Source organism: Notechis scutatus, chromosome 2 (assembly GCF_049901735.1).
Source record: "Notechis scutatus isolate UNSWTSFEM ecotype Mainland chromosome 2, rNotScu1.2, whole genome shotgun sequence".
NCBI lineage: Eukaryota > Metazoa > Chordata > Lepidosauria > Squamata > Elapidae > Notechis > Notechis scutatus.
In genome coordinates this window covers 215755027-215780457 of record NC_142010.1, presented here as the reverse complement: position 1 = coordinate 215780457, position 25431 = coordinate 215755027, and the positions used below count along the sequence as shown (strand labels likewise).

At 35.5% G+C, this 25431-nt stretch overlaps 1 protein-coding gene across 1 annotated transcript in view; it reads right to left on the bottom strand.

Moving 5' to 3' along the window:
• DTWD2 (DTW motif tRNA-uridine aminocarboxypropyltransferase 2) overlaps positions 1-25431 on the bottom strand; it is an 84465-nt gene that overhangs the window by 6721 nt on the left and 52313 nt on the right. The window contains exon 5 of the mRNA XM_026673552.2: positions 338-466. Within this exon, the coding sequence (XP_026529337.1) occupies positions 338-466 (129 nt within the window). The remainder of the gene's footprint in view (positions 1-337; positions 467-25431) is intronic.

Below are 25431 nucleotides of genomic sequence, written 5' to 3'. Positions count from 1 at the left end.
TGTGCCATAGTGGACCAACAGTACACAATGTTGAAAAAGAAGCTTTCTAGGTCTATCAAAGAAGTGGGATGATGCATATGAACAGGAGTGGCAAGATTAATGTAAGAATAGGTGGGGTAAAAAATAACCTTAAGAGAATGGTATTCCTTTCTGCCAGGTTTTCTAAACTAAATGTACTACAGCTCTTAATTAGGAAGATTTAAAAAAAGATGGAGTGTAAAATTTGAACCGTGGCCAGTAAAACAGCCTGTGTTTTTTTTTTTTTTTTAAAAAAACATAAGTATAGCTTGCATTTGGTTATTCCATTAGTAGAGTACATGACTTTAAAATTACCTACCTCTTTAATTGCATCATTTTTTTCCACAATGGCTAGGGCAATAGCTGCACATTCAAGTGTGGACAGGCATGCATTTGTAGGCTGAGTACGAATTATGTACTGACTTGAAAAACTGGTTTTTAGTTGTACCTGAAAATAGTAATTTCAGATTAAAGAAATACATCATTAAAATGCAGTGTGCTCTCTGTTTCTAAAAAATTTCTTTTAATTATATAAGATTTTGGTTTTTAGTAATAATCATTGGCATTGGATGTAATGACACATGTAGTATTTAATACAAGGATTTGCAATATATTAACAATATTTTTATATTTATTAAAAATAAGGAAAACCACTCTAATGTTTTTACCATCAACACAAAAACAAATCTAAAATAGCACTGCATTAGCATAATAATGTCTGCACTAATACACATATAAAGAGACTATAGTTGAAACTGCTACATGAAACACCAGTGGGATGAAACTGAACAAATTGGAGGGCGGTGAAAGTAAGATGTTTAGGCTTATTGCTTTCCTATCAAGAAACATTTATATATAAAAATATTTTGACGAACTGTGAAATGCTACAAAATGTAGCACCAGCATTACAGTGGAAAGAATTCTTACTTAATCATCAATTTCACTTATAGTTACATAACACATTTTTACAAATGGACCAGCAGAATATACAATGAATGTTTAGCTTGCTCATGCTACAATTTTACAGCTGGGTAGTAAGATATATAAAAGTAACAGATTATCCTGAGAGTAAAGTACTTTATTTTTGTGAAATAGAACCGAGTGTCAATCTTCATATTAAATTTATCTTACAAAGGAGCTTGTTGCCTAATGAGTCATTAAACATTACATTTGCTATTATATTATGCTCAACTGTTCATTGTAGAGTATCCAATATGTCTACTCAATGACATCTATGTGTGAAAGACATTTTTACCAGTTAATTACTTTTCTGGAAAGAGATGTAGTCCCCTCCTTAATCATGTTATATTGTAATTTGAAATGCAGTCATCAAGAGTTTAAATTCCAAAATTGAATAGGCCTTCTTTGCAAAGTTTTCACTAAGATCAAAGAAACATCACACAGCTAAAATGCAATATACACTTGAATACAAATGACAGCATATACTCCTTAACTATTATTAATAAACATATTTCCATGTTAATTAAAATTATAACACAAGATTAATGTTTCATAGTACTGGAAGAATTGTCCATCTGGGTTAAGTTCCAAGTGGGAAGAAAGACACTGGAAATATGGAGACTGCTTGGAAGGATGGTTTAATGGTGGACAGGACCACATGGTCCTGGGCAAAAAATGAGCACATGGGTGAGAGAGGGAGAGATTTATATCCTCTGTTGGACTTTGAACTTGCTTCCTGTTTCTGTGGCCATGCAGGGGTAACTTTGTAGGTTGTGTTTTTATATTGTATGCTTTTTGTTTTGTTTTGAATTGTTGAAAATTCCCCAAAGTCATGTATTTAAAATGGGAGACTATATGAATTAAAATCATAAATAAATTACTCCATAAAGAATTATACTCAGTAAATATATAAATAACTGCTAATGCATTCTGTCTTATCTTTACATTTTATTTTCTTTATGGGCCTCTAATTTCATTTTTTCATCACAACAGAGTTATACAATATGTTAAAATTTTAATAGACTAAAAAAAACCAATAAAATAAGGTAAATAAAATGAACAGCATGTTAGTAATATTAAAATGGGGTGCAAAAACAGAGAAATAAAAGGAATCCCAGATTGTACAGAAAAGAGTTTTTCAGTTTTCCTGAGCTGGTATGAAATAATAAATAGTATCCCTAACCTATATGTACTCCAAATCATTAAAAAAAAAGCTATGCATAGCAAAAATATCCACTTCTGCTGAATAAAGTCCCATCAGTTACTTCCTTGATGGAAAAAGAAACGCACAGCTAAACTGTCAGTTCACTTTTGAAAATTACATCAAGAATATAAATAAATTAGTCAATTGAAACATATTGGCTTTAATTTAAAGTGACATTTTAAGAGCTTCATGTTTTTATATTCTACAGGGAGTAGCTGCCATGCAACTATAAGGAACAGATAAGTCAGAAAAAGTAAATTGATGTCAGAAAACTTTTGTTCTTTATATTCTTATGCATCCATATGCCTATGTAATCTTGCTACCATTGTACGATATATTTACAGAAATGTTAAGAGTGCATTTCAATGACCACAAAGAAAGCTTTTATTAAATTACTATTTTAACTCTGGTCATAAATACATTTTCCCATACTTTATGGTTATTGTTCTCAAAGTAAATAAGCTAATTTTTCTTATCTTATTAAATGTATGGCTAGATGCTGGCAGGTAGAGAAATTGCTGGATTAGAGTTTGGTACACTCCATAAAAAGATCAAGGAAAATCATTCTTCTCCAAAATTATGTTACTGGATTTCTCTGGAAAACAGGTTATCCACAAATTATGAATGTGGCACACATGTATACATATATGCATATGCATAGTTTTGTAATGGTTTGCAGACCAAGGCAGAATAGCAATAGCAATAAGATTTATATACCACTTTACAGTGCTTTACAACCCTTTCTAAATGGTTTTACAGAGTCAGCATATTGCATATGGGTCTTTATTTTATCGACCTTGTAAGGACAGAAGGCTAAAGTAAGTGTTTAAGTGTACATGAAGCACTTATTTATAATTCATTTTAAATATAATTTTTATGTTTATTATTTCATTAAGAAATTTAATTGCAATAGTAAAAACTAGTACAAACGTAAACAAGAGAACAGAAACAAATAATAAATAATACAGGAAAAAATAAGTAATATAAAAAAGTGACTTTCTACCTTCATCACAATTATAAACAAATGTAATAATTCTTCATTACCTATAAGGTTAAACAGAAATCTCTTCATCCCATATCCTATCCTCTATCTATTAGCAAAAACATATTTTCAGATTCTGCAAAATCTGCAAAATAGATTGCCAGAACATTAAGGAAAAAATGTCTTATTTTATCTCTGATCAAATAAACCAATGTTATATTCTTTCCTTTTACTTCTAATAGTTTAGTCTTTAGTTCAAATATTGTTGTCATACTTGATTTCTCTTCAATTATTCTTTATCTCATTGCACTGCACAGTTCTAGTTATTGCCAGACACCATTTTTTAAAAATGTCAGAATTTGCCCCATAAAATACACAAACACACACACAAACAAGTACCAAATAATTAAAATTACTTATATCTCTGTATATGCCATATGCTATATAAATAAACACATTTTATAACATTTTCCAAATTTAAATTCCATGAGAGTCATGAGTCCTGGATTTGGGGTGCATTCTATAAGTGCCCATTTGACATACTCAAATGGGCACTAATATAATGTTGCCTTATGATATAGCATTTCACTCTGCTAAAGGTTATGGGAATGAGAATTTTTAATAGCAAAGAAATGTTATAGCATATGTCAAGAATGGTCTCTGTCTTTTTTTCTTTGGCCATACACTTCTTGCCAATGCTATAAGAAATTACAAAACCATTAATGTTGTTATAAATAGTGAGAGCTACATAAGATATTGCTTTATGTATCATATATTTTTAATAAAGCTGAGACTGGGAATTGAAAAAAAAAGCATAACAGAAAACAATAACTTGGCAAACAGCATCTATGATGTTGCCAAAAAAAGAAGCATGTTAAATCTCTGTAGCCACCAAGAACTGAGTTTGACTCAAGGGATTTATTTTAAAGATTAGATTATTGTGCTGTATGACTTTCCCTCTAGGGCTTGCTGCACTTTCTAGAATAGGCTATTTAAGTCTTGCAGTTGAAATAGCTATATAAAATAAGTGAGATAAAGAATAGCACTTTCACAATTTCCATGTGGGAAACTAGACTCTCACTATTCTCTCAATAATTTAGTCAGCATATTTCTGGGATACCAACTGCCATTCAAACTGTCTCATTTTAAGACATTTCCAAATTTTAACTTGTAAAATGCTAATTTTAATAAAAAATATTGCTATTAGAAAAGAATTAAGCTAAATAGCTGTTGTACCTGAGAATGTTAAAATACCAAGATAGTAAAATAAATATTTTAAGTCTCTGTTTATATACTACAAAAACGGAGGAGAGAAAGCTCTTGAAAAGACTTGTATTACCTTTTTGCTCTGTGTATAGTTCTGAAATGAATGTCAGGCAACCAATCAATATTTTATGCAGTGCTATTCTTTTAATAATTAATGGAAAAGAAAAGTGCTGCAAGAAAATGTAGGCACTGAGCAGAATAAGGATCTCAAGACTGTGTCACGAAGTAAAGAAAGAAATATTATTAGCTACATTGCAAATACCATTTAACTTAAATTAACTGTAAATATCAGAAACACTCTTAAGACAAAAGCAATTTATCTTTCACTGAGGTGTTTGGAAGGCTACTAATTCCCTACATTTTCATTTCTTTTATTTATTTGTTAATGGTACTGGATACCTTCAGAATTATGAATGAAAAAAGATCATGCATAAACATATATGCACACCCTGTAAGACCAATCAATAACGATCTGGAAAGCTCAGAGTACCAACTACATATATTAATTGAAATAAAGCAATTGGAAAAGAAAAAATATTTAACAAAGATTGTTTTAAGAAAATTTATAATAATATATTTTGAGCCTGAAAGAACCAACTTAATGAGAGCAAAGGTGAAATCCACATGAAAACCCCAATTTATAAGCTAGAACAGGAGTGTCAAAATCAAGGCCCAGGGGGCGGATCCAGCCCGCAGGGTGCTTAGATGTGCCTTATGGGGCCACCCTGGAAACAGTGAAGGACTGGCTTGCAGTGCCTCTGCCAGCAAAAATGGAGCTTGGGAAGGCAATGTGAGGCCCAGCCGAGCTCCATTTTTGCTGGCAGAGGTTGCAGCCGAAACAGAGCTCGGGAGCCCATTTTGCTGGCAGATCACCTGGCCCACCATAGACGCTCCCGCCATGAGTGACCACACCCAACCCAGCCTCCCAAGGTCAAACACAATCCTGATGCGGCCCTCAATGAAATGGGCTAGAAGTAGATAAAAAGGGGAGGATTGCTCCATGATCTGCTGTTGTAAACCATATGATAAGGCTGGCAGGATTTTAGGTTAGTTTAAGCTAACTATGCTGCAAGGAAGTCTTTGCTTATTGCCTTCAGAAACAGTTGCTGGACCTGCAATAGAAAAATTATAGTGTAGACCTTCCTTCTAAAATAAATAGTTCTGTTCAGAATTTCAATTTTTCCCTAACTTTACCATTTTCTATTTAAATTTCACCCAATTTTCTACCATTTTCTATTTAAACTTCACCTAATTCAGTTGCTAAAGAATATTCTCAATCTTTACAGAATTATTTTTTCCCATAGGGTAATTACATTTCAAGTTTATAAAATATAAAATATGAAATGGTATCAGCTGTAATTTTCACAGTTCTGCAAAGACTCAAAATAAAACGTTCAAATTTATTGAATATAATTAATTAATTTGGACTCATATTTAGTCGACATAATATTCAATAAAAATCACTATTATGCAATTTACCACAAACCCAACAGGGAATTATGTGACAAACTGCAAAAAGTTCAAAATGAAATATTAAGAAAGACTATAATAGTACCTGCAGTGATGAAAATGGAAATGTTGGATAAACCTGGAATAAAATATTTGGAATGGCTGTAATCCACATAAAATGTAAGTTCAAGACATATATACACTAAATCACATGTTATCCTTTGAATCTAGATGTCTGCATAGCAGACTTTGCAGATGCCCTTATTTTATGGACATCAATATGAAAAAGAATAATGCGAAATAGAAAATAAAACGCAGTCTAGTAACTCACGAGACTTTCAAGAATACAATAGAACAGGCCATTGGTGTTAAATAGTTCCACAAAATAATGAAAGTGGTTGTACCAGCAGTATAATATAAATATGAAATAAGATATAAGGAATACTTTTAATATATTTAAATTCTGAGAAAATAAACTTGAAGAGTTTTAAAAAGTGATAAGATGCTGTGAAAACAAGTGCAAAAAAATATTCACAGGTAATTATTAATTTAATGATATTTATAAGATGATGGCCCTATACTGATGCACAACATCTTAATCAATACAGGATTCACAAAACACACACACACACACAAATAAAAATAATACAATCCTTGCATTAATGATTCCCAGATTTTTTTCAAAAAAAAAAAAAAAATCTTATGGAAGAATTCTATGTGGATCACCCAGGAGAGGGTTCTATACAAATGTTAAAAAGAAAGTATTTCACAAAGAGGTGCAAAACTGAAAAACAATGTCATCTCTTTTTATTTCATTTGGAACAAGAGGAAAAGATTGTGGCTTCCAATCAAAGGTATCATGATAAGCAGGAAAAGAGTGGATGAAAGCCTTGAGCAACAAGAAGGATGCATGATAACTGAATACATACTTTCAGTATAAAGGAAGGATCAGGAAAAAAGTCTCAATAGACAGAGGAAAACAAGTGCTTTTGAAATAGGATGAAAGAAATTACAAGATAACTTAGAGCCAATGAAGGAATTTTAAGGAGTAATCATAGAATAGATCTGATAGAAGCAAAGTAAAGAATACACATACACACACTCACTCACTGAATCCTTTGAATGACAAATGTTTGTTGAAACAGAATAGATGTAGGAACCTCTTCCCCAAGAATGTTGGGTACAATAGGAAATAAATAATCCTTGATACAGGAAAAACAGCAGGCACAAATGACATTCAGGTTGAACTACAAAAACTTCAGAAGAAATAGTTAAAGTTTAAAAACTCTTATGTCAAAATTATAGAATAAAATTGTCTCGCCTGGAAGTTAGAAAAAATCGTGTATCTATCAAATTTGGAGAACAGAAATAAAAGAGAATGCATAAATTAACAGTTGCACTATTCCTATTACTTGCCAATTAGAGCTGTGCTAAATGAACAGGAAGATTTCAAAGGAGACTGCTTAATATGAGATTTATATAGATAATACAAAATAGATAAAAGAAAGAGCAAGAAGTAGGGGGTGGGTTGCCTTTGCATTATTGAATATAGGAAAGCCTCTCGTTACAAGATTTTGCCAGTATTGAGAATATTTTAAAGCAAATAGGCTGCCCTAAATACCCACTTATTCAATCCAGAATCTTTACAGTGAACAAAAAGCTAACACAAGAACAGGATTTGGAGAAAAAAGAGTGATTTGGAGTATGGAAGGTCACAAGAATGTATATTGTCTATACATCTGTTTAATTTATATAGCAAATATATTATTAGAATGGTAGTGATAGAAGAAATGGCACCAGAAAACAATACGGGAGGTTGAAAACAAACAAAGGCATTCAGAAGACTAAACTACAGGTCAATGCTAAGTATTATGACAAACATGGCAATGTCATCCTGCATGATCAGGTTACATTACTGTTGACTGAGAAGAAGTTCCTTGGACTGAAGAAGAGATGAAGGTGGAGCTGAAAATAAAGATGAAATTAGTCCTACAGATGACTAATGATATACAAAGGTGTGAAAATGAGGACATTTCATTCACAATAATCAGAATTGTTAAAGTATGGTAATGTATGGTTGTGAAATCTAGACTCTCAAATAAAAAGTGAGAGAAAAAAGATTGGTTCCTTTGAATTATGGATCTGGAGGCCATTACTAAGAATAACCTAGACTGCAAGAAGAATCAATCAATGAGGACAAATAAAATCTGATTACCTCATTGAATAGCAAATAGATAGAAGTAGAAAATAATTATCAAGCTTGACAAGATTAATGGAAATACAAGAAGCCAATACATAAAAGGACAGAATCTTCCTACATAGGTTTACTTCTTATATAGGACTAAACAGGTTTGTTACTTCAAATATCAGGTATTTTCCAAGGTTTGATTTGGGCTATGTGGAATGATAATGAGATTTGATATTGGAGAATGACAATAACACAATATGTTTTCTGTATGCATTTATGGTGCTCTTACATTAAGTTTACTCTGTAAGTTCAATCCTAGCTAAAAGCTGACTTAGGGATATTGTATCTGGGCTGCATAAATCCATATAACCACTAGATAGGAACAAAAGCACTATGCTGCCATTCAGTAATCAGCTTTTCTTTTTTGCAATTCAGATATAGGAGCCCTAGGTGAACAACTACTATAATGGTAAGATTACTCAGTTGGTTGTATGATAAATCTATGATTTCATTTATTTTTAAGGCTAACTTATATATTAAAGAAGTGTTTAATATGTCAGCTTGATTAATAAATGAGATACAAAATATATAGTTTTAATAAACTATTTACTAATTGGCTGGTTAGAGTAATTTAACTGGCTGCCTAAAAAGCTAGCTAATTGAAGATTGCTGCTGGAACTCACAATTTTCAACTTCTGAGAGTGATATAGACTATGAGGATTGGGAGATAAGATATTTGCAAAGCAGGTGATAAGATGGAGGATCCCAAAAGAGAAATGTGATGCAATTGTGTCCTATAAAAAGAATGAAGAAAAAAAAATAATGGTAGGTGATTCCTTAACATGAAAAATTAAAATTTATATGAAATATGGTCTGCCGAAAGAAGGATCAAGGATCATGACAGAACAATTTCCAATGTTTAAATTTTAATGTCTAATAATTGGAAGACAGAGACAATTTGGTTTACTGGTTAAGGCAACAGGCCTGAAAGCAGGAGATTATAAGGTGTAGTCTCACTTTAGGCACAAGGTCAGCTTTGTGACCAGTCATTCTATCTCACCCTAGGAACTAGGCAATGGCAAAGAAATTTGCCATTTTACCTCAGAAAATCTTGTCAAGAAAACTGTAGGGACTTGTCCAGGCAGTTGCCAGAGTCAGTACTGACTTGAAGGCATAACAAACAAAAGCAATTTGGGATTTAATTGAGATTTGTGGTTGCGTTTTAAGCCTTGCTTAACGATCCCACTTCCTGCTCTCCCTTATACAGTAGTTAACTAATACATGGGTCAGTAAGCAGAGAATACCTCCAGTGTGGGGGAGAGCCTGGGAGTCTTAGCGCAGGCCCAGGCCCATCTACCCCAGGCCTCCCCAACCCACTGAGATAACCCATGCTCTGCTTCCTGCCCCACTGGTCACTGTAGGCCTTTTTCCCCGACCGAGCCCCCGCAGGGCTTGGGCCTCCTTCCTATAATCTGTCACCTATCATGCATCTACATTCTGAAGATCTCCAGAGCTCCCAAGCTTTTCTGCACTACTGTGCAGACTGCATTTGTTAAGCAAAAAGAACCAGTTTACCCTGGTCCATGCAGCAGCCTTATGGAAGCAGCCATTATTTTGGCATGACCAGAAAGAATTGTGGGCATGCTGAACATAGTGTTCACTTCTAGAAAGCAACCATGCATCCCAGGGATCTGTAGCCTGCCCTTCTTCCCCAACATGAAGACTGGAGATCTTCAAAAGGTAAATGTGTGATGGATGATGAGCATGTGGGGAATAGGCCCAAGATCTGCCGGGAACTGGGGGGGTGGAGGAGAGAGGCAGGGGGGTGTTATAGTGTCCTGCAGTTGGTCCTATGGGTGAATGACCATGGGGGAGCTGTAGCACCCACAACTTCAAAATGGCTTGTAAATAACACGTCTGTTGTATGATAAGTGAATGACCATTAAGCAAGGACTACCTGTAATAGAGGTACTGTGCCCTCTAGAAAGTACCTCAGTTGCTGGAATGTCTATGAAAATATCATAGCTCCATTTAGTTGGTAGAAGCAACATGGAATAAAATGCACACAGCCCTATTCTCTCTCTTCTGGGAGAACAATTTATATACCATGGTCTGATGTATCTGTTTTCACTATAAATTGGCAGGAATAAGTGTTTGAATAGCAGCTGTGAAAGGGACTTTCAATTCCTGGAATGCTGCTTGCTTTTAAGTCCTTACTTTAAACCAGTGGTTCCCAAAGTGGGCGGTACTGCCCCCTGGGGGGATGCCTTAGGGGGGCGCTAAGAGGCAAGGGGGGCAGCAGGGGGGTGCTAAGAGGTGCCAGGGGGACGCTGGAGGTGGCCCCCTTGCAGGGCGCAATCCAGGGGTGGGATTCTACCGGTTCATTATCGTTCCGGTAATTGGAGAACTGGTAAAAGAGCCCCTGCCTGGCCCTGCTCCTCTCCGCCCGTTCCTCCGTTCTCTGGCCAGTCAGTCCTTATTGCACATATGCGACATCATGACCGTGCACAACAATTGCTGACGGCCACAGCAGCACGTTGAAGAAGCAGAGCAAGCAAAGTCGGAGGTTGGTAATTTTTGCTCCAAAAAGCATCCAGATGCTATGTGTTTTTTCAGTGTGACTGGAGTCCAGCTGCGCCGGAAAAAAACACGCGGCTGGAGGTTTTTTGCAGGCACATGGACTCAGTGCAGCGCTGCAGGTGGGATTCACCCTTCCCATCCCGGAAGCGCTGCCCGCACTGAGCTGCAACAGGTCCCCATCTGGGCCGGCTCAAGCCGGCTGCAAGGAAATCTCCCGGTGGCTGACGGGATGGACCCGCGGTGGGGCAGTTCTCCTAGCCTGCCGCTGCCTCCAGCTCACCCAGAAAGCTAAATAAGTGACGCCCAGAGCCATGGAACGAGAGAGATGGAAAGCCGGACTTCTTCCCCGGCGCCACCCGGAGCCCTCTGGCAGTGGCCAGAGACAAAGCTTCCTCCACAGGCGGGTGAAGGGGGTTCTCTCAGGGGGCAGTTGTGGGGTGCGAGGAAGGCAAGATGTATGCGCCCCTCCTCAATACGCCAAGATTTCCAGCAAAAAGGCAGCCAGGTTTTGAAAAGCAAAGGAAAACCTCTGGCTTTCACACTAAATCATGGTTAGCTGAAGCACAGCGTAAGTTAACCTAATTATCTGGGTTAGGTAACCTATTAACCATCCTGATGGTTTAGGTTTGCATCTTACAAAATTACAAATACACCAAATTTTAAGTCATTAACCACACCTTCAGCATCTCCAGTTTACACCGGGCTAGATTTCAAGATGCATGGTAGAGTGGCATTGAGAGCTGGGCAGCATTCAAAGTTCATAAATTATTATTGATCATAGAAAGAAAAGGGTATATAAGGAATATCTTCTAAGGATGATGACATTTGTACTGTACAGTATAGTATTTTCATGTACTTCTTCCATCTTTGTTTGATCTCCTTTGAACTGGTTACTCTGTCCATTAGCATCCTTTACTACCCAATTTGTGGCTGTGACCTCCTTCTGAGTTCAGAGAACTTTTGGATAACTTTCCTTGGTTTTCTATGTCTGTTTCTTCAGTGTCTCTACAGATATTGTTCTAATACTGCTTGTCTCTGCTAACAGCTCTCTGAAATTCTGTGGTCTTTGTTCTTAATTTTGACTTAGAAACTGGGAAACCATGAATTGCTCAATTGGGGATTAAATCTGCCTGGGTCACTTTCTCTTAGGCCAACTTACCTAACAAAGTTGTTGTGGGGAAGAAAGGAGAGAGAACACAGCTTTCAGTAATATACAGTTAAGGTATGCTATAAATATAGGAAATAAATAAAACTGATTTCATTCCACAGTGTCTCTGGTTTTCTATCAATGAGGTTCAGCAATTGAACCAGTGTAAATACCCTTTCCTATTTGCTACAGCAAATAATAGCACAGATAGTCTTCAATTTACGGCCACAATTGCCCCCAGAATTCTGTTGCTAAACAAGATGATTAAGTGAGTCATGCCTAATTTATGAAGTCCAGCTGCACCGAAAAAAACGTGGCCGCTGCAGGCATTCAAGAGAAGGATGACATGAGCTGGTGGGGAGCCCAGCAACAACAATGGCTCAGCCCTGGATTGCCTTCTCTAGCAACCAGCCACGGGAGGAAGGTAAAGTCATGGCCATAGGATGACGAAAGAGGCAGTTGTGGGTGAGGAAACAGGGAGATTAAGGGCCGGGACCTCTGAAAGGGGAAATCGGGTGATGCAGGATTAGCCCAGGCCTGCCTGGGCAGAAAATAGGTAGATAGGTTAAGGAAGGGATAGAGAGAGAGGGAAAGAGAGAGAGGGAACAAGAGAAAGAGAGAGAAAGAGAGATAAGAGAGACCTGATGCATCAGATTGAAATGAGGCCTAGTTTAGAGGCCCTTTTCCACATTGAAACATCTTTGCCAGCATCTTTGCCAGCACATTGAAACATCTTTGGCTTCTAATTAAAGGTTTTGTGGAGAAAACATGGTCAAGACTATCAGGAAGCTCTCACATTTTGTTGAGGCTTTAAACTGGATCCACTGGACCAGACCTTCACCCTAAAAAACTACTTTTCCCTAATGTATTACAGTGCCAATTTTGAAGAAGGCAAAACCAAAATGTACTGGTAAATTACAAGGAGAACACACACAGACACACACACACACACACACACACCCTTCTAACCCTGCTGGAACAGGTGACTGGACTAGAATAGATATTATCCTTCTCCTCCCTCCTTCTTTATTTCTTTTCCTTTCTGTCCCTTCCTTCCATCCCCCCCTCTTTCTTTGTCTGTCCCATTTTTTTCTGTACCTTTTTTCTTTCTTTTCTTCCTTCTCTCTTTCTCTCTCTCTTTCTTTTCTCTCTCTCTCTTTCTTTTCTCTCTTTCTCTTTCCCTCTCTCAGGCTCACCCCATTGACTTGGTGCACTGCTCTGCTTGGACTTGTTGGGCAGGTCCCTCCAGTGAAGAGGGCTCAATGGGGTGGACCTGTGGGGCCGGCACCTAGAACGCGGCAGTGGTGGAGCATTTGAAAAGTAGAGCAAAGCCAGAGGTCAGTAATTTTTGCTGCAAAGAATCACAAAAGTTTCTGGGCTGTGCACAAGAAGGGACACACATGTCAATGCAATTCAGCAACACAAAATAAAGAAACACAAATAAAACAAATCAACAAGAATTGGCAAAGCATCTCTGATTAGATTCTATTCACTACTAGAATCTAATCAGAGGTGCTTTGCCGATTCTAGTCCAATGACCTGGTCCAGCAGTTAGAAGGGAGAGAGTGTGTGTGTGTGTGTGTGTGGGCATGGCTGTCAAAACTCCAAAAAGAGGTCAAGTAGCTCTGGGGAGGCAAGTCATAATTTAGAATACTTGCTAAGCAACCGGCCATTAAGTGAGGACCACTTGTATTTGGTTTGCCGATCATCTGGCCACAACTACTCAGTCACGTGACCACCAAACCACACCTACTTGGTCACGTGACCACCAAGCCATGCCCAGCCAGCAAGCCATGCCAGGCAGTCACGTGACCAGCAAGCCATGCCCACTGAGTCACGTGACCAGCAAGCCACACTCACCCAGTCACGTGACCAGCAAGCTACACCCTCAAATTAGGCCATGCCCACAGAAATTTGAATCCCAACCCTGGGTGGGGGGCACCAAGGATGAGTTTGTAGCACCAAGGATCCAGTTTCTGCATTTTGCAGCTAATCCAAAAGCATGAACTTCAGTAGCACAATATAGCGCTAGAGGGGTTGACAACAGAAATTCAAACCCAACCATTTCCATGTTGGATAAAAGAAACTCTTTATTGTTTCAAGAGAGGCTATAAAACCTTCTTCCCTTGCCATTCTTCCTTCCTTGAACTCTTCCAATGGCCATGCATTAGTTCAGCTTGTCTAAAAATTCTCTGGGTTACTTTGTCTCACCAACTCATGTTTCATTTTTTAAAAATAGGTCAGATACAAATAATTCTACCTATCTCCCTGGCAAATAATTGTAAATAAAATTTAAATGCATGAAATCTAGAACGTGCCCGTTTTAGCTTGTGAACTAGATTGTCCATTTTTTTTTGGGATAGATCATGAAATGCACTTCAAAATCTTTGCATTAAATCCTAGCAATTCTCTAGTATCGAATCATTGCCTTAATTGATGATAATGCTTTTTCAAGGAATTTTGGAAACAAACAATGCAAATTACAATGTATACTGTACCCTCATTTCAGAAGACTATGGTAATGGTGGAGGAATCAATGGTATGCCCCATTTCGATCTGTGCTTTCATGAATAAAACAGACTCTCTTCTGTATTCCTGAACACACTATGGTTTATTAAAGTCTTCGATTTCTACAGCAGGCCTCTGGGCTTTTTCTTCATCCTTCTCCCTGCCAGCTTTTCCTTTTACTTAGCTACTTTATTATTTCCTGATACAGCCCAGCTCAAGAGTGTTATCTGTTTCTTTTAGCAGTGTTTTGTCAGCTTCAAGGTGAGCCACAATAGGAGAATGTTTGATATACGAGCTACTGTTGTTTAATATAAACCTTCAGTAGGTGATAAGCATAAATGATAAATATTCTTAACTAGAAATATGAATAATTGCAATAGTATAGTTGGAAGCCTTTTCTAGGATGAACTTCAGCATAGACTTGATTCCTGGGGGAAAAATGCACGTTATCAGCGAATGTATATCATATTCACTGTCACCTTTGGCAAGAAGATGCTCCTGACAGCTAAAAGAAAGAACAAGCAATTCTGTTCGGTATGCATGTTTTTCAGTTGAATGTTGACATTTCTTGTATTGTTGCTTTATGTATTGTCTGTCTGTCTGTCTGTCTGTCTGTCTGTCTATCTATCTATCTATCTATCTATCTATCTATCTATCTATCTATCTATCTATCTATCTATCTATCTATCTATCTATCTTTGTAGTTAAATGCAGTCATTCTTCTGTTTTGCTTTATTCAATCAATCATTACACTATTTTCTCCATTTGTGTGTTCACACTTTTAAATTAATGGCGCTACTGCTATAGCAAAATACTTTCTAAAAGGCACAAAGAATTATCCTGAGGCTTGTTTAGAGTTAAATTCTTTCAAGTATCATTCCTAACAATATATTCAGGGTGTACTACTCCAAAATTGATTACCACAATAGATAACATGTTTTTTAAAAAATACTGGAAAGACAATAATCAGAAAAATAATAATTTCACACCTAGTAGCAATGTAGAGAATCCCAACAATTCTGGAAGATGATTTATTATAGAATGAAACAAATTTTAAAGTTTGACTTTTCCTTTTTTGCTAGCTTTTTTTCCTGTTAAGTATCACTAAACCTTATATTCCCATAAAGCTCATCAAGTTGGCTTTATAAATGAGAAAGAAGCCCTGGTGGTGCAGTGGTTAGAATGCAGCACTGCAAGCAAATTCTGCCCAGAGCCTGGAGTTTGATCCTGACAGGGCTCAAGGTTGAGTCAGTCTTCCATCCTCTTCCAATATCGAATGAGAACACAGATAGTTGAGGCAATATGCTGACACTGTAAACCATCCAGAGAGTGTGGAACAGCATACAAGTCTAAATACTAGACTTTTCTATAGATGATATGGCAAATATTTATATAAATATTTGAGTATCACCATTAAAAATGTAAATGGTATGTTATTTAAAAACAATTATGTTATAATATGGCCATGCTAAGGTAGGAGAAATTATAATTGTCACCGGTAGAGAAAATTTTTAAAGATAAAAAGGAATTTTTTCCTAGAATGATGTTTCTTTTTCAGATAATACCTGTTTTGACAATTGATGTACCATTTAAACAATAACTAAGTTTATATGCCGAGGGAAAAAACCCAAAAGTTAAAAGTGTTGCAAGATGCAAAGAAAAGAGGAGAATTAGGTCTACCTGCTCTGAAATTGTATTTTGCAGCTTATTCTTTGGGTTTGCAGGAAAGAATGAGTATTGCTGATTAAAAGTGTTTTATTAAGAATTTGAAGAACACAAACTGAGATTTGGATGGCATGGATGCTTGTGACATAATAAGGTCAAAGTTAATGTAAATTTCAAAAATCATTATGGTAGATGTGCCATACTGAGAAAATTGAGTAGATGTATAAAGGTTCTTTAAATTTACATTGGAAATGCAAGCCAGGAGGATCATTTGTTGCACTTGGTATGCAGGTAAAAAAAATGGAAAAGTTTGGGCTCATAAATGCAATGATTCAGAGGATTTAAAATATTAATATTCAGTTAAAACCCTACTTTTTTTCTTTTGGAACTGATGAATAATTTTTTTTAAAAGTTGTGGAACACTGTTTTTATATATGATAACTGGAACAAGATTAATGCGTACACACAGATGGAAAGATTTGGCAATATTGTACCTACAATGGAGGAATGGCATATCTATATTTACTGATGACTGAGAATCTCTTATGGATTTTCTGCATTAAAAAGAAAGAAATAAACTTTATGGTTTGGTAATTAGACAGGACAAAACATAGAAAGAAAAGAATTGTGATGTAACGAGAGAGAGAGAGAGATTAAAATATAATGATGATGATGGCAGTTCATATTTATGCACAAATATTAAAAATCCAAAAGGTCACAACTTTAACATCTCTTTAATAACCACAAGTACACAGAGCAAAATATGACTTGATGAATCTAAGCACAAGTGATCAGATGAGCAGGAAGTAAATATTCTCGTTGTTGTACAGTTTGCTTCACATTAGCTGGGATCAAGATTTTGTTTATTAACAGAATGGAGGATATTTTAATAAAAATAATACTGACCTTTCATACATGTTCAGCTTTAGAGTACATCTAATTAAATATTTTAAGAATAGGAGTTTCTTTGCATTTACTAAATTTGAAAAAGTTTATGCCTATAAAATGAATGGATATGAAATGTCTGTAAAGGTCACCAAATATTTTCTATGGGAACACTTCTTTTCCTGTCTCTTTTGATTAGAGAAAATGTCAAGAGGTTAGTTGTAACCTACCTTTTCTCATAAAACAGCAATTATTTCCAAACATAGCTCCAATAAAGTGAACGTATCTTCTTATATTCTTTTTTGTCTATATTGTTCTGCTTCTGATGTAATAATATCCTCATGGCTTATACCAATCTCTTTTGTGCATAATCTCCCACATGTCTGGTCAGAATTAAACCCTTTGGTGAATGAATAAAACCACTGAATGCTCCTATAAAGGCACCCCAATATCAATTAAAAAAACAAAATAAAATACGGTGTTTATCTTTAAAAAAAATTCAATTCTGTAATCAAGACAGAATGCACCATGCCAGCATCTTTATACTTATCCAAATAGAAACAATAATTATTCAGAAAGAGATGAATTATAACCACATCATGAATGACAAAATATTTGCTTAATCCATAAATCTTAATTTTAAACAACAAGTGGCTCTGGTGACAAATGAACCCTACATATGTAGATGACAGCAATGGAGGTGGTTACTGATTAATCTAAATACTACCATTTACTAGGTAATTGCAATTTGGTAGAATGAATGCAAATGCTAAAGTTGTGATCTGCAAAATCTAAAGTATATCAATAAATACAATATGGACACACACATTTGATACAATTTCAAATATTTTGAATAAAATAAGGGTAATTAGTCTACAACATTAAAACACAGATAAATTCTTAAATACCAGTGGTGGCTAACCTTTTTGGGCTCCCATGCCGAAAATTGTGCGCGTACTTGCCTGCTCATGCTCCAACACCCAGAAGGCAATGCACGCGGCCCCCTTCATGCCTCCTGCGCATGCATGTGCAACCCACACAATATGCTTCTGCGCATGTGCACACACCTCCCATGCACGTCACGTGCTTCTGTGTATGCACAAGTGTCTCCTGCATGCTGCCGCACCCCAACACATGCATGCCAGATTCTCGACAATCAGTTGTCAGGCGGGCAGCACATGCACAGTAGACTTTTCCTGGGCTTGCTTGCCAACAATAATGGCTCTGCGTGCCACTTCCAGTATGCATGCCATAAGTTCGCCACCATGGTACTATACTTTACTTTCTAAAAAATAGGTCAAATGATTGTATACTACCAGCAAGATATGAGAGATCCAAACCAAAATCTAGAACTCACACATATTGCAATTAGATAATTACAGATAATTCTTGACTTATAATCAGTTGCTTAATTGTTCAAAGTTATTACCAAAAAAGTCTGTCCTCCATCTTTACTTAAGACCTGCCCTCAAAATTATGACTGCTGCATTTCCCCCTTGTTTACATGATCACATTTCATAGGCTTGGCAATCAGTTTGCATTTACAAAAATGGGGTCATGTGATCACACTTTGCAACATTTGTTGCTGTTTTCTGGCAAAACATGCCCAAAGGAAAGATGAATTGTACTTATAACCATGTGATTTGCTTAATAACCTTATGATCTGAATGATTGTTGTAAAAATGGTCATAAAATTGAGTCCAGTCATTGTCAAGAATGTATAAATATATTTCAAATAAATGTTGGAAATGCAAATGTAAAGAACTGACCTTTTATCATTAATGGTGGACATGTGACAAAGCAAAAAAATATTGGAGTAGTATTCACATCTTAATACAGAAGATTCTTAAAGTGAATATAAAGATAAAACCAGAAATTTTTCTTTTGGGTTTAATGGAAAAAGACTTGAGGGGAAAAATGAAACTTTGATGTTATATACTGTATATTGAGGGCACCAAGATTACTGGAAGTACACTTCAATTCCCACAATGGACAAATTGCTGCAAAAGTTAATGAAGTTAGCAGAGATAGCTAAACTGACTGCTTTGATTGAAGAAAAAAACACAAAAACTTTTGTTCTACTTGGAAACCGCTTCTGGACTTTGTACTTGAGGTGGGAAAAAAATGAAACTTTGATTTTGGGTTTTACCAATTAGATAGATTTGTTGTTGTAGAAATGCTATATTTTATACTTTTATGTAAAAGTAAAAAGTTGAGGTTTGATGTTATCTGTGAGATTCTCAGTCATCCAGGTCATGGTTGTCTCAAAGGTGATTTTCAAGAAGCAACTGGACTTTCTGGAAAGCCCAGTAGACTCTTGAAAAAGCACCTTTGGGAGGTTTGGTGTTATTATCTTATTCTACTGCACCACAGGGAATCAGAAGCCAATGACTTTTCTTTCTTTTTTGCCTTTTTTTCAACACATTTCATTTCCCTTTTCCCTCCCCTATTTTTCCTATTTTCTTTTGTATTTTATATTATAAACTAATAAAAAATAAAATAAAATTGAATCAAGTCACGTGGTGACTTCACTTACAATTGCAATGCCTTACAACCAAAATTGTAGAATCAATTATGGTCATAAGTCAAGGACTACTTGTAAAGTAAGTAAATAAATAAATACGGTTGTTTCAAAAGTAACTTTCACCCAGGGCATAAAATAAATCCCTCTCTACAAACCAAACAGCACTCAGAAACAAACAATGGAATAATAAAAAACCAGGCTCAAATGGAAATTATTACTTATATACTACAGATACAAAAATGATCTATGGTAGAATCAAATAGTAAAATCTACAATTTATAATAGCTCCAGCATTTAAATCTTAGGTCTTTCTCCTGCCCTTAGATGGCCATGGATTTTTTTGCTGCTTGTTTCTCAGCCTTGGATATGGAGGTCAGCACTACGCTTTGATGAAAGTCTTGTCTCATCTCAAGCTCTTTGCTCCTGCCTTGATAGCTTTGGCCATGAACATAGAAAACAAAATACAAATCATCTGTGAACTCACTTTCTTTGCTTAGCCGAAATATACATTTAAGTTTTGCTTTTAAAAGTATGCTTACTAGAAATAGATGATTGCAAGTCATTTTTTAAAAAAAAGTCTATTTCACAAAAATATTTTTGAAAATTAGAAATCGGATCATCTTCATTAACTTTATTCAAATCTTTAAGATCAAATATGAGGGGGAGGAAAAATGCACAAATGCTGAACTTCTAAATATATTTTTCTAGAAATAAATTCCACTGAATTCAGTGACATTAAATTCAGTGCAAATGCATTTGGGATTTGACTTAATGATAGTTAAAGGCAGTTCGCATCTCAGCAAAAGTAATCTAATGCCCTGTTCATAATGTTATGATATAATTTAAGGTTTGAGAAATGCTTACTTTCATTCTTTTTATATAACGATACTGAATATATTTCTGAAATAATTTTAGATCATGATTATGTACTTACTGCAAACATTTTTATACTGTTTAGGAAGAGAAATAGTAAAAAGGGGCCATTAAAAGCAAAACAAAAAATCAGCATGAGTTATTGGTTAGGAAAAGAGCAAATGTAAAAAGATGCCGAAAGCATATCAGTATTGAGGCATTAGGCACGAGAGTGGAAGTAATCCCAGACTATAAGTACTACTGTGGAGATGACCCAACTCTGTTTCATTGATAACAGCAATTCACAAACTTCAAAGAGAGCCAGAGCATCTCCTCAGATCTTGGTTGTAGGTATTTGGATAGAACATGATGATATAAGAACTTTTTTTAATGCCAGAAAGCAGCATTTTATAAACAAGGGACAACAATAATCAGTTTCAAGTCTTTTTAAAAAAATTAGACAAAATTACATTAATTCAGAAAATCAGTAAAAATGAAGCCCATAATTTGAATCTTAGAAATGGAGATATAAGGGGTATCCACAGATAACTTCTTTGTACCTATGGATTCCTATTTTTCTATAATAAAGCTAGTCCATCTGCCCTGTATGATTGAATCTAATCCTGAGTGGTATTTTAATATCATCTGGACATTACTAATAGTAAACATCTGCCAAAAGTGTAATTTTTTAATTTGTCTCATAAAAAAGGTTTCAAAGATCAAATCAAAAGCAACTATTGGTTAGCCTTTGAATTTGTGTTCCATATTCATTTGCCTGCTAAATGCAGCAGAACAGGTCCTCATTTCCTAAAGCCAGCCAACCCAGACCATCGAGCATAAATACCTTGGGATATAATTTGATGATTCTATTTAGAAGGCTTCTAAATCTATAGCTAGTCCTTTGTCAATTTCCAGCAAAAAATACCAATTGTGAAAGCTGGATTCATTTAACTGCAACATTCACTTAATAATCACATAATTTCCTTAATGATCCTGTAAACTTTGTTGTAAAATTGAGTCTGACTTGACTTATGACTGCAATGACTTATGATATAAATTCTGGTCCCAATTGTGGTTATGAGTTGAGGATTGCTTTTATTATAATTTTATCAGTTGATTTCTGCCTCCTTTAGAAAATAAATCAGGCTTTCTAAAAGTGTGTTTCTAGGCCCCTTGGACTTCCCACAGTACCCCCTCTGTGGTCTGCAAAATCAAAATTATTTGCAGTCAATGTTGAAAAATAATACAATACTAAACTCCATCAAACAATCATGAATTGGAGTAGTAGCAACAGCTACCTTCATTTTCAGAGTTTCTTATTTGCCAAATATGTAGACTTCGTTGATGGTAAAGATAGAAGTACAGACTCTGTCCTTTATCCAGCTGATTTTGTGTCTGTATTATTTATTAATTTTTGGAGCTTAGATTTCTGCATAATCCCATTGCCAAATATAGAGCTGGCCTACCTAGAATTATTTATCAAAGATAACTGGATTCTTAGCTTCTGCTGTGTAGAGGACTTTTATGATAGATGTTTTGTATTTTAACTTGGCTTTTGGTTTACATTTACACAAACTAATGCTAATTAAATATCAACAATAATTTATAAAAAGCCTAGAAAAGAGGAAAGGGAAGTGAACATAGGTGGAGAAATGGTATAAGAATCCAGGTGAGACAAAAAAACTGTGATATGCACAACATAAAGAGCTGTTTCATAAGCAAAGGATAGATAGCAGAAAGTTTTAAGGCTTCTAATAAGAGAAGTCAAAAGTCTATAAAGAAAGTGGGATAAAAATACCCAGGACTTGGACACTGGGGCTAAGAAGACAGAAAGACAGAGAGAAAGCCTGAGCACATAGTTATGGGATTTATTTATGGAATTATGATGATCTCATAAATTAAATGAAACTGTGCACTCAACATCTTGTTTAGACCTGTAGCAATAATAGCATTTGCATTACCATGAAGACAAGAAGACTTATCTAACTCAAAGTGTTTCTGCAAGTTTATTACTCCAGGGCTCTGTGATTTTGAAAACATTTTTTCAGAGCAGAAGCATTAATAGATTATTGGATGATTTCAGTGATTAAATGGAGGCAGCAAAGTACATCTTTTAGTTTTATTTACATTGTAAGTAGAAGTACTCAGGTTTATTTATTTATATTGACACAAGGTCAATCAGCAATCAGCTTCCTGGATATTGAGTTGAGTGGTCTATAACTATCTCTCTTCGTTCTACTTCTAAAAATCTGTTCTGCGCTATATGTAATATCATAACTAACTTCATTTCGTCTATGTAAAGATACAAAATAGTTTTTGTATCAGAGTTTTTAAAACAATAACATTAATGGCAATTATGTTTATTAACATAGTAATTGGTTTACTCGGTCTTTAAATTTATTTCTGGCCTCTCTTCCATTTCATAACAAATAACAGATAAAACACTATATTAAAACAAATACATAAAATGCAAAGCACAATAGAAATAGAAATATTTATTATGAAAAGGATGTGGTCATTGCTACTTTTAGTAATGACTATTAATTAGATTAAACATATTTTGACATATGCTTGCAGCTCAAACATCCTGTTCATTTCAGCGTTCTTATCATTGGTGAGATTTGTGGCAATGATCCTAGATTTTATATAACATTGTTTATAGACACAAATGATTTGAGAAAAAGAGAACTTGCTTCAGTTACTTCACATTTATAGTATATGCATGATGGCAGAAAATGAAAATTTATTTTGTAAACAGGTAATTCCTTAGAGAAAACAAGAATTACCAATTGTAAGGCATCTTATTATTATAAGACTCTAGTCAAGGACATATTCAGTATGTGCATATATGTAGATGTGCATACATACACATTCACACACAAAATAGTATAATGATATGAATAATTGTAATTGTTGAGGTAATTTCCCACTAGGAGAATGAGCGCACACAGGCAGACGAAGTGAGAGTGGTGAAGAATAACACACACACAGCACACAGCTACACTGTATAGTAAAATGTAGGTTTTTACTTCCAGTAAAACGGTTGAGCAAAGTTCAACACAGTCCAAGTCATTCACGTTTAAGCGGTCAGTTTTCAGTCTAGGGATAATCCAAATAACCAAGTCCAGTATCAAAAACAGTTCAGTAACAGACTTACATCAAATCCAAGAATAAGTCAATACAGGGAGGGCAACACTCTCCAGAAAACACCAGAACAGGAACTAAACAACCCAGGTTTCTGGCTCCATCTTATGGCCATTTGAGGAACCACAGTTTTAGCATTCTCTTAAAGAGACAGTAGGAAAATGTCTATCCTGGTTTATATATTTTCCAACCCAAATAACTGTTAGGTGACTTACATTCCCAACATTCTCCCCCCCTTTGGGTAGGACAATATATATAACCTTACATTCTAAGTCCATAATCCTCACAACAAGCCTTATGCTTTACAGAGCCTTGGGCCTTTGTAAAATGATCTGCGATGTTATTTTCTGACATACAGTATTCCAGCTTAATCATCTTACTTTGCACACATTGTCTCACATTTAAATATCTTAAATCTGTGTGTTTTGATCTTGTTTTAACATCAACATTTGAAGGCAACTGTATTGCTGATTGGTTGTCTTCATAAACAACAATAGAATCTGTTACATCAATTCCCATATCAATTAATAGTTGTTTATAATAAACTAAATCTGTACATAATAAAGACAAACATGAGAATTCAGCCTCCATTGTTGACAAACTTAAATGTTTGTCAAATAGACCTCCATCCAATCAACAGCTTTCCCAATAATACTACAGTACCTGATGTAGATTTACGTGTATTTGTCTGTAGCAAAACTTGCATCGGCATATGCAGTTAAACTAAGTTCATCTTTAGGCTCCAAATACAATGCATAATGCATTGTTTGTTTCAGATATCTTAACACATGTTAAGCAGCTTGCCAATGCCTTTCAGTCAGCTGAGCGTTAAATCTAGCTAATTGATTAACACTGTATGATGGCCTTGACCAATTACTGAGATAAGATAAACTACCAATCAAGGACTGATAAATGTTCTTATCAAAAATAGGACTTTGAACATCACTATGGATAAACTCCTGGCTCATCGGTGTTTTAGCCGGTTTACAAAGTTCCATTTTAAAACTTTTTAGTAATTGGTTAATTTTATCTGCCTGTGAGATTTTGTATCCTCCTCTAGTTCTATCTATCTTTAAACCAAGATATTGTTTAATTTCTCCTAACTGTTTTATCTTAAATTTCTTCTCTAACAGTGAAATTATTTTAGTAGCTTCTTGTTCAGTTTTGGTGATTAATGCTATGTCATCAGTAAACAATAACATCAATGACACTACACCATTACTTTCCTTTTTAAACAAACATCGATCAACCATGCCAGCTACAAAACCTATCTTAGTTAATTCCTTAACTATACACTGGTTCCTCTCATATCCTGATTGCTTCAAGCCATAAAGACTCTTTTTCAATCTCCAGCAATCAGTTGTATTATCAGCTTTTATACCTAAAGGTTTCTTTAAATATATAGTGTGTTGCAACGGTGCATGCAGATATGCCGTCTCTACATCTAAATGATTTATAATGTATTTCTCCTTAGCTGCCCACACTAATGCTGCCCTTAATGTAGTGCAAACACCTCATCATAGTCATTTGCTGCCTGATTGAACCCTTGTGCTACCAACCTGGCTTTATGGGTAACAGTCCCATCCACACCTGTCTTAAGCTTATAAATCCATTTACATCCTATGGCATGTTTACCTGATGGTAACTTAACATTTTCGTATACCTCCAGCTTTTTTAATTATTCCAGTTCCTTATCCATTGCTTTCTGCCAAGCAGCCTGATCCTTAGCAGGATACAGTTTTAGTTCATTATAGTTACTTGGAACTGTATTCACTTGGCATACAACACTAGCCTGATATCTATCAGGTGGTCGTGTTACTCGGGTTGAATGTCTTGGTAATACAGGGCTTACTGGTGGACTCACCTGTTCCACCTGCTCTTGTTCTTCTACCTCCTCCTGTGTCTGTTCTTCCACTTCCTCCTGTGCCTGTTCTTCTTTAATGGCTATTCGTAGTTTACTTAATTCATCTTTAGGGACTATTTGGGTGTCAATAATAATATCATTGCTGGATTCCTGTTCCAGTTTATCCCACTCAACGTGATCAAGAAATTTTGCACT